The sequence below is a fragment of the Peromyscus eremicus genome, chromosome 8a, assembly GCF_949786415.1.
Source record: "Peromyscus eremicus chromosome 8a, PerEre_H2_v1, whole genome shotgun sequence".
Lineage (NCBI taxonomy): Eukaryota > Metazoa > Chordata > Mammalia > Rodentia > Cricetidae > Peromyscus > Peromyscus eremicus.
In genome coordinates this window covers 54,679,932-54,690,969 of record NC_081423.1, presented here as the reverse complement: position 1 = coordinate 54,690,969, position 11,038 = coordinate 54,679,932, and the positions used below count along the sequence as shown (strand labels likewise).

Sequence of the window (11,038 nt, the reverse complement as noted above, 5' to 3'; positions counted from 1 at the left end):
AACACCTTTTTCCAGCACAGAAATGGCTGACAGAGACAAGGATCCACTGGCCTCCTGCTTGGAGCAACAAGAGAAGGGAAATATGAAGATGTATGGACAAGCGCTGCACAGTCAGGCATGATCCGGGGGCCCTATCAACACAGGAGCGGCTCAGTCCCAAGAGGCTAGTGCCAAAGAGGAAGCTCAGCATAAGGGTCAAAAGCTCTTGGACCCCTCCCACCACACCTGGAAACAGACCTAGAGATGCAGCAGCCCTTTTCTCTGTCAGAGGAGGACTTAATGCAAAGTAAGTACACCACAGACCCCAACCCACCACTACAGTGACCCCTTCATCACCACTGAGCCCTCCTGACAGGTGTCCTGGGCAGGCTAACCTGTCAAAAGAGTTCACAGGTCCCAGGAGAGGCTGGAACAGGAAAGTTTTCAGAAAAGCTGCAACCGAATGCTAAGCCACACACAGTTTTGTACACCTATGCATGTCAGGCTCTCATGTGGTCCTCCTAGCCCCTGGGGAAAGGCAGTCAGAAGCTGTAGTGGGGAGAGGCAGGCATTCAAAAGGGCTCTGAGGAGGCTGACACAGGGATCAAGCCAGCTCCCAAGAGAAGTACTTAGTGACACTGAAGTTATAAGCCCAGACTTGGAGCTGGGCAGAGGCAGAATACAGCCCTCCTCGATGTCTCCATCTGGGAAATGGGAAGGTAAACAGTTGTCTCCCTGGACTGTGCAAGTAAAGTGATAATCCACATTGAATATTAAACAATCTAATATTCTATAAATAATCAGTAATTATAAATACAAGCCCGTGTGATTGCTGATGCTCTTATTATACTTCACAACCCTGTGGGACAGAAACGCAGAGCCCCACATGAGGGAGCTGAGGCTCAGAAAGGAATACAGACTCACACAGAGGACTAGTGTAGAACCAGGACAGCTGTGTGGACTTCTTGGTCCCAGAGCAGGACCATTTCCCAGCAGCACTTGTGACAGTGTCTTTCTCCCCATGAGACTATAGAGAAGGGACTGAGGGTGAGCAGGAAGGACCCCACCCTTGCTTGTTGGCTGCCTCTCTGACAAACACAATCACTGTATCCTTCCCGTAGCACATTCTTCTTCATTTCCCAGATCCACAAACACACCCAACATACATCCCTTAGCTGGACAGAAACCTTGGACCATGAGCTCAGACCATGAGACTTGGAGACACTTACAGATCTTAAAGGGGAAACTTTTTAAATTGGAACCTGAGGAGTCTGGATTCAGAAGCAAAGACAAGCTGAGCTGAGGGCTGTGGGTGGGACTTCAAGTCCACATAGATGATGTTTCTTCATGGGTGAGCCTCCACCTGTGTGGGGACTTGGGATAGGAGACTTAAGTGGAAAGGCAGAGGGGCCATGGTGGAGTGCTAAGAGTCACAGGCTAGAAATGATCCCTCTGGGTTCTGCAGTGCTGAAACTGCATTTGACACAAGGAACCTGGAACCCACGGGGTCAGCAGTGAGTCTAGTGTAACTGGCATTCAGAGTTCAGCTCAAAACACGAGTGGGAACTGAAAATCTCAGAGATTATGCAGGCCCTGAAGCTCCAAGGTTTATTCTCTTGGGCTGGACCCCAAGAAGAGGGCAGGCTCCTGTCTCAGCTTCAGCCAGTTTCTTTTACTCCCTAGACTAACAACTCAAAAGAAGGCTTCTCATGCCTGTTTCTAGAGTTTATGTTAGATAGTCTATGGCTTTTGTGGAAGCAATGTCATCCCAAATGGAATATCATCATTAACGTGTGCGTGCATATGTGTGTACATATGTGCTTATACACGTGCACTTAGAAGTACTATATGTAATTTAAGTACATATGAAACAATGTAATTCCCTAAGTAATATCCTTAGTGTTGTTTATCCCTCCTTCTATTTCTATATTGTCCTCCTTCCCTCTCTCCAATTAAAGGCCCTCCACTTCATTTTTTCCAATTTCCCTTTTCATAGAACCTTTATCATTCTATTCCCCTCTCTAGAGCTCCTTCCCACCCCATGGTTCCTTTTCCCTTCCCTGGTTTCTACAGTGACTCAAGGCTATGTAATAACATCTGAAGATTTGGAGCTAGGAACCACAAGTGAGAGAGAACATCAGTGTGTCTTCCTAGGTCTGGGTACCCACACTTAATATAATATTTTCTAGTTATATCCATTTACCTGCCAAATTTGTGATTTTATTTATAGCTCTGTAATAAATCTTGAAACCTGGAATGGTAATCCCTCCAGCATTGTTTTACTCAGGATTCCTCTGGCTGTCTAGGGTTTTTGAGGCTCTGTATGAATTTTGGGATTTTTTTCTATTTCTGTGAAGAGTGTTGTGGTGAAGAGGGCATGGTGACACATGTGTGTAATCCCAGTACTCAGGAGGCAGATCTCTGAGAGTTCAATGCCAGCCTGTTCTACATAGTGACTTTCTTGACAGCCAGGGATACAGAGAGAGACTCTATTGAATAAACAAAAGCAAAAACAGGAGAAAAAATGTGGTGGGTGCAGAGACTAGAGAAATTGCTCTGTGGTTAACAGCACGTATTATTCTTGCTGAGGACCCAGGTTTAGTTCCCAGCACCCACACAGTGACTCAGAACCATCTGTAACTTAAGTTTCAGAATCATTGTTCTCTTGTGACCTCCTGGGCTCCCGGCACAAACATGGTACACATACATACATGCAGACAAAATACTCCTACACATGAAATAAAATAATCTTTCTTAAAAAGGAAAAACGTTTAAAAATATTTAACAGATGCTGTAGGCATTTTGATTGGGATTGCATTGAATCTGTAAGTTGCTTTTGGCAAAATGCTCATTTTTCACAATATTCTGCCAATCTACAAGCATGGGAGTTCTTTCCCTTTTCTAGTATCTTCCTCAATTTCTTTATCAGGGATTTGACGTTTTAATTGTAGAAGTCTTTAACCTCTTAGTTAGGCTTATTCCTAAATATTTTAATTTCTTTGATGCAGCAATTAATGGATGCTGAGCGACTCAGTCTTCTCCAGAGATGAGTCCCTTGTAGGTTATCCAGTCCCAAGTGGTCAGCATTAAATACACAACAGCAATGTGGAATAGACGCGGCAGAATGTGTGTGTGCATGCATGTGTGTATGTAGGTATGTATGGATGGATGGATGGAACAATCATTAAAGAAGAAAAGGAGAATTTGAGAGAAAAGAAGGGGACACAGGAGGAATTGGAGGGGAGACTAAGAGGGTGGAAATGATGTAAATATGGTATGGATGTAGTTAATTCTCAAAACGTAACTTAAAAGAAACTTTAAAAATGACAAATTAAACATACAAATCTAAATATAAGTATCATACACATAATATATGATTATATGTTATATGATCCACAAATAACAGGAAAAAATGTTGCATGGTTGCCTCACTAAGTAGAATATTTTCCATTCATTCAATTTTATGTGGATTTTTTATTGGCCTTTTCTTCTTCCTACATGTATATGTGTGTTTTGAATACATGTGTGTGTGCATCTTTGCATGTGTTTGGGCATACATATGTGGGGGGTTGTAATTTGTGCTTGTGAGCACCTAAATTGATATCTGAAATCTTCCTTGGTTGCTCTCCCATATTCACTGAGACAGAGCCCCTCATCCATGCCCAGAGTTTGTCTAGCTGGACACCTTGCTCTATGGATGATCCCTTGACTCAACTTTCTGAGCCTGGAATAAAAGGGGCCAAAATGCAAATGCATCATGTACAGGGGATCTTGGGAAACAAATTCTAGTCCCCATGCTTTCTTGTAAAACTCATTAACTTGCTGCCCCAGATGCTTTTAAAGTATGACAAAACTGAAGAGGGACCTTAGATGTGTGCATGGTAACTAGATACATCCAAGACCCAGATGAGAGGTCTTGGAGAGCACAGCCAAGGAAGAGCTGAGCCCCTTTCTTTGAACCTTGGGAAGACATGGCCTGAGTAAGGCAGACTTTGCCCATAGACATGAGTGATCAGCATGCTACACTTAGGAGATGTTAGATGTTGTCCCTACAGAAGACAGTGTGAACAGATCTGTAGATCCAGATTTCAAGGAAGTTGGCCCCTGAAGCCAGGCTCTCAAGGGCTAATTGTGTGATAATATGCTTTCACCAAATTTTCTCCAGTACTTTGACCAAGGCAGGACCTTATACTTTGGGAAACTGGAAGGTGCTGAGGATTGGATTCTGGTCCATGGGGCATCCTCCTATCTGTCTTATCTTCAGTTCCTTCCAAAGAAAATGCTGAGATGAGATTTGTGGTCAGGTCCACCTGGAGAGAGGACTCTTCAGAGTTGGAGGAAGGGGGAGTAGGGCAGGAGGGAGGAAAACAGCGAAGTGTGCTGTATGAACAGTGGGGCAGGTGACATCAAGAGCAAGTGCGTTAGTTGTTGTCCATTGCCAGGACAGGAAACAGACACTTGGTAACTTTTGTTATTCCTGTTTGATTGATTGATTGATTGACTGACTGATTGACTGTTTGACTGACTGATTGCAGCTCAGGATGTTTCCAAACTCATCGTATGGAAAAGCTGGCCCTGAACTCCTGATTCTCTTGCCTATTTTCTCAGTGATGAATTACAGCACTATACAACCACGCTTAGTGGCCTTTTTGTTTGTGTGTTTAGTTGGTTGGTTTATTGTTTGGTTTTTTTTAGAACCTGTATATTTAATTATACTTCTGGAGTTTGAAGTCCAAAAATAGAGACTACAACTACTCTCCTTAAGAAAAAAAAAGTATACAGGCGAGAAGCTGCCTGCAGGAGAGAAAGGGAAGCCCTTCCCACAACAGCTTGCCCATTTCTAGAAGAAAAGTATTAGTCAGCTAATAAGGGGCCTGCCCCCATGACTCTAAACCCTTAGTGCCTTATTAGACCCTTGTCCCCTTAGTGCCATACTGTCAACTGAGTTTCAGTGTGAACTAAAGACATCCAAACAGTAGTCACAAACAAGTCTTGTTGTTACCAATAATATCTGGAAGGCCTGGGGAGAGGGGTCCAAGTCTATGTCATGAAACATGAACCCTAAGCATCCCAAGATGATCCCTTCAGACCCACAATCTCAGGACTTACAGAATGATGTTATCAGGACTGCAATGGTGGGGGCCAATGTGTTTAGTCAGGAGCAGACATTGGCTCCAATGTCTATAATCTCCCCAGTACTCCATGGCTTCTTGCAGTAGAGATCACAGCCCCCAATTACAGATGGGAAAGCTGAAGCACAGTGGAGCTATGGGATCATCCCTTAGACTGAATGAGGACAGAGTTGTACCTGTGAACTCACTCTTTATTCTCAACCACTAGAGCAGACATGGCACAGAGTAAAACATTAATAAATATCTAAAGTGTGAATGAACATTTTACAGCATTATTATTAATTAGACAAGTGAAGACTTAAACTAGATCCTTCTAGTCTAAATCTCACATTCTTTGCACTGCGCTGTTCAGAAATCCCAGTGCCCACAGCCAGTATGTTGTACAGCTTAGACAGATGTCTAAGTTTATCCAGGTATTGAAAGGTGAAAAGAAGAGAGGAAGAAAAAGAATGAAAGGAGAAACAACTCTACTGTGGACAGTTATGCTCCATCATTCTTCCCTAATTTATGATTCATTTCAGAAATACATCAGAATGAAGAGAGAGAGAATCTTTACCACACTGCATCCTGGAAAACAAAGGATTTGCTTCAAAATTTCACACAGCTATTACTTCTACAAAAATCTTGCCCAAGAGGCTGGGACACCTTGGTCTGGAAAAGATGGCGTAAAAGTAAACCAGAGGAGAGGGGACATCTGATTGAGATCCAAGAATTATTTTATCCAAACCCAGAAACCCAGGAAGAGCCTCAATTAGTCGTGTTAGAGGGGGCTGCTGGGATTGGGAAGTCAACACTGGCCAGGCAGGTGAGGAGAGCATGGGAGGAAGGCCAGCTCTACAGGAATCGCTTCCAGCATGTCTTCTACTTGAGCTGCAGAGAGCTGGCCCAGTGCAAGCAGGTGAGTCTGGCTGAGCTCATAACAAAAGACCAGACTATGCCTGTCACTCCCATCAGGAAGATCCTGTCTCAGCCCGAGAAGCTGCTCTTCATCCTAGACGGCATAGATGAGCCAGCATGGGTCTTGGGAGAGAAAAATCCCAACTTCTGTGTGCACTGGAGCCAGCCACAGCCTGTGCACACACTGCTGGGCAGTTTGCTGGGGAAATCCATCCTGCCTGGGGCTTTCTTGTTGCTCACAGTTCGGACCACAGACCTACGGAAGTTCATTCCTTCTTTGGGGCAGCCACGTTGGGTAGAAGTCCTGGGCTTCTCTGAGTCTGGGCAGAAGAAATATATCTACAAATATTTCACAGAGAAAAGAGAAGCAATTAAAGCTTTTAGATTTGTTAAATCAAACCCAGTGCTCTCAACACTGTGTCTGGTGCCCTGGGTATCCTGGCTGGTCTGCACTTGCCTGAAGCAGCAGATGCAACAGGGAGAAGATCTCTCACTGACCTCACGGACCACTACAGCCCTCTGCCTGAAATACCTCTCCCAGACAATACCAGCCGAGCACCTGGGGACCCATCTCAGAAGGCTCTGCTCACTGGCGGCTAAGGGAATCTGTACAAGAAGGACCCTGTTCAGTGAATTAGCTCTCCAGCAGCAAGGGTTGTCTGAGGATGTCATCGACAATTTCCTGAAGGTGGGTGTCATTCAAAAGCAGCCCAGCTCTCTGAGTTACAGCTTTGCCCACTTGTGTCTCCAGGAGTTCTTTGCAGCAATGTCCTGTATCTTGGTGGATAGTGAGGATAGATATGGTGATATGGAAAACTACAGAATTGTGGAAACACTGATAGAAGTGTATGGAAGACATGACCTGTTTGATGCACCCATTTTACGCTTCCTATTTGGTCTTTTAAGTAAAAAAGGAATGCGAGAAATGCAGAAGATCTCTGCTTGCAGGTTTCCTTGGAGGACATGGTTGTACCTGCAATGGCACATCCTAGAGGAAGCCCTATACCATCAACCATATTCTCTGGGTTTGCTCCATTGTCTGTATGAGATTCAGGATAAGGAGCTCCTGACATTTGTGATGGAAAATTATCAAGAAACAAGGATGCATGCCCCAGTGGATATGCTCCATCCAAGGTTCCTGACAAACATGAAGCATCTGCTGGTCCAGACAGACATGGAGCTCATGGTGGTCACTTTCTGCATTAAGTTCTGCTGCCATGTGGAGAGGCTTCAGCTGAATCCTGGTGCACAGCAGGAGAATGTGCTGATGGCCCCCAGGATGGTTCTGTGAGTATCCAGACACAGTCCTCTCTCCAGCTTCCCTGTAGATCCCATGAGCACACATGTTCTGAACACCAGCAGCACTCTTAGCTGGTTCCAGGGCAGCAGGATACAGGTCATCAGTAACATCTAATTGCTAAATCTGATTATCTTTCTCTACTTCCCTCTGTGTGCCTGACTATGTGATGGGTTATGAGCTTTTATCTCTCTCTATGCCTCAACAAGGACAACCTACCTTCTCTGATTCAAATTTTCCTCACCCTTCACAAGGTTCAAATGGCGCACAGTGACTCATCCTCTCTCTTAGCATGCTTTCTCTCTGAGACTGCTCATTCAGCTCCTGCGGATACCATCCCCTATCCCCATAAAGATGACCTTGGCACTGAGGTCTTCCATCACCTCAGAAGATATATATATGTGTGTGTGTGTGTGTGTGTGAGAGTCCCTATATTTTTCCTGTCCAGATTACTTCCCTATATGTGTCAATGACGGCTGCATGGGCCTGGCACTCAGCCTGAAGGCTTCCTAACTTCCTGCCAATCCAGCAGCAATGTAGACCTCCCCTTCCAGAGTCTCCTACTGCTGTGCAGAAGTGATGACTCAGTATAAATATGTGTTTCTCTCCTCTATAGATGATTCATTAGGTGCTGATTTTTATGTCACACCCTACCAATCATTTGCAAGAGGAGACATAGAGTTGCTGCCACGAGGATTTCAAAACTGGGAGAGAAGACAGCGAACTACTCTAATTAGGGCATGACTGTTGCAATAATAAGGAACATGCTAGTTATTTTGAGTTGAGGACTTCAACAACACAGCAAGAACCCATGTAAAAAACTCAAAAGTAGTGGAGCAAAGGTTGGAGAACAGGAAGAAGATGGAGAGAGGGGAAACGGGTCAAAAAGAACAAATGTGATCAAACTTTCTTTCATGTAGGAAGTTGTTTCAATGACTCTCACTTTATATGATTAGAATGTACCAATAAAAAGATGCTTGTTGTAGAAGAGTGTGATTTACCAATTATCAAAACAATAAAAATTAGTATCTGTGGTGATATAGTGTGTACCCTAATAAAATGGCCTGAAGATCAGAGAACAGAATAAGCCACTAGATTAAACATAGAGGCCAGGCAGTGGTGGCACACACCTTTAATCCTAGCACTCAGGAGGCAGAAATCCATCTGGATCTCTGTGAGTTCAAAGCCAACCTGAACTACATGAGATTGATTCAGTCTAGGAGGGAAACAGAGCCAGGCAGTGGGGCCACACACCTTTAATCCCAGCACTTGGGAAGCACACATGCCTTTAATAGCTGGGCAGAGAAAGGTATATAAGGTGTGAGGAAGCAGGAACTAAAAGCTTTTCAGATGGAGGAGTCCTAGAGGTAAGATGTGGCAGTGGCTTGTTCCTTTATTTCTCTGATCTTTCAGCATTTGCCCCAATATCTGGCTATGGGTTTTCTATTAAGACCCTTAGAAATTCGAGCAACAAGTATCCTCAAGAATTCAATTAAGGACAGCATTAAGAACTGGGATAGCTGAGCTTGGTCAAAAACACCTGTCATCCCAAATTCAGAAGACTAAGGAAAGGTCAGAAGTCCCAGTCCAGCCTGGGCTACATACTGTGAGGCTGTCTCAAAATATTACAGGCTAAGGATGTAACTCATTGATAGAGGGATTGCCTAGTGTATTGGTTAAGTTTCTGTTGCTGTGATAAAACACCATGGCCAAGAAAACTTATAGAAGACTTCATTTGGGCTTATGGTCCAGAGGGATCAGGGTCTACCATAGCAGAGGAAAAGGATGTTAACTGGAGCAGCATCTGAGTGCTCATTTCTTGAACGACAAGCAAGAAGCAGATGGAGTGTCCTGGGAATGGCTCAAGACTTTGAAATATTAAATCTTGCCCCACTGACATATTTTCTCCCACAAAGCAACACCTCCCAAGCCTCCTCAAAGAGTACCACCAATTAAGAGCCAAGCATTCAAATGCCATTGATTGGGTAGCATCTCATTCAAAACACCATACCTAATAGCCCAAGTCCCTAGGTTTGGTCCACAACATGAAAGAAAAAATGTGACATGTCCTTTAATATTTTCTCTATATACTTTTATATGGGAACATTAAGCCACACTATCTCTGTTGTCTTATATCCACATTTATTTTCTTACTGACTCAAGGATGTCTTCTCTGGTTGCTAATGGTCTAGTACAATATCATTCTGAATCACCTTATGATATTGCCTAGGGAGAATACCTTGGTGAATTGAATCATTTTCTTGTTCTTGGCCAGTATAAATTGTTTCTAAGTGTATATGGTTATAAACAAGTGAGCCTTGAAGGGCCTTGATACAGATGTTGCAAGTAGAAATGGTCTGCTGTGGGGCTTCAGAAGAATATACCGAGACAGAGACCAGATAGGGCGAGAGAAACAAGAACACCAGCCTGCTTGCAAAGGACAGTGGCCTTAAGAGCCAGGGAACAACACCAAGGGAAAGGGAGAGGCTTCAGCGGCTAGTAAGAAAGAACAGTTGAAGCAAAAAGTCAGACAAGGCAGGGAGATCAGCAAGGAGGCCTTTGCATACTAGGAAAACAGGGGTGGAGGCTGGCCAAAGTCAAGGAATCCAAAATGGCAGGTGAGTGTCTTAGTTAGGGTTTCTATTGTTGGAAAGAGACACCATGACCACAGCAACTCTTACAAGAAAACATTTGATTGTGGTGGCTCACTTACAGTTCAGAGATTCAATCCATACCATCATGGTGGGACAAGGCAGTGTACAGGCAATCACGGTACTGGAGAGGTAGATGCTACATGTTGATATGCAGGCAATTGGAAGAACTGTGTCACTGTGCATGGCTTGAGCATATATGAGACCTAAAAGCCTGCCTCCACAGTGACATGCTTCCTCCAGCAAGACCACACCTAGTCCAATAAGGCCACACCTCCTTAATTTGCTACTCCCTTGGGGGAGGGGGCATTTTCTTTCAAAACACCACAGTGAGCAACAGCTTCTGTGTGTGTGTGGCTCATAATGGTGCCTCGTGGTTTTTTGAATAGCACATTCTGAAGTTCCACTTTCAGTCAGTATAAATACTAAACATGCGTCAAAACTAACATCTTTTGGGGACTGAGAGAGTGGTTCCACCCTTAAGAGAGCCTGATGCTCTTTCAGAGAGTGTGGGTATTTCCCAGCACCCACATCAGATGGCTGACAACCACCTTGCTCACAACCACCTTTATCTACAGTCCCAGAGGATCTGATGCTCTGCTTCAAGCCTCTGCCAGTTTCTGCATGCATAGAGTGCACACAGACAAGCAGGCATACAAACATACACTGTCTTAGTTCAGGTTTTTATTGCTGTGAAGAGACACAATGACCAGAGCAACTCTTTTTTTTTTTTTTTTTTTTTTTTTTTTTTTTTTTTTTTTTTTAGTTTTTTAGTTTTTTTGAGACAGGGTTTCTCTGTATAGCTTTGCGCCTTTCCTGAACTCACTCTGCAGCCCGGGCTGGCCTCAAACTCACAGAGATCCACCTGCCTCTGCTTCCCGAGTGCTAGGATTAAAGGCGTGCACCACCACCGCACAGCCAGAGCAACTCTTATAAGGAAAACGTTTAATTGAAATGGCTTGGCTCACTTACAGTTTCAGAGGTTCAGTCCATTATTATCATGGTGGGGAGCATGGCAGTGTGCAGGCCGCAGGAAGTTGGCTAACATCCTCAGTGTTATCCTGAGCAAAGGAGACCTCAAA

The 11,038-nt window shown here is 44.2% G+C and overlaps 1 protein-coding gene across 1 annotated transcript in view; it reads left to right on the top strand.

Annotated features, from left to right (window-relative positions):
- LOC131917342 (NACHT, LRR and PYD domains-containing protein 1a-like) overlaps window positions 1–11,038 on the top strand; it is a 32,447-nt gene continuing 21,409 nt past the window's right edge. Inside the window, exons 1-2 of the mRNA XM_059271106.1 lie at window positions 1–286; window positions 5,633–7,295. Coding sequence (XP_059127089.1) covers window positions 244–286; window positions 5,633–7,295 — 1,706 coding nt within the window. The 5' untranslated portion in view covers window positions 1–243. The remainder of the gene's footprint in view (window positions 287–5,632; window positions 7,296–11,038) is intronic.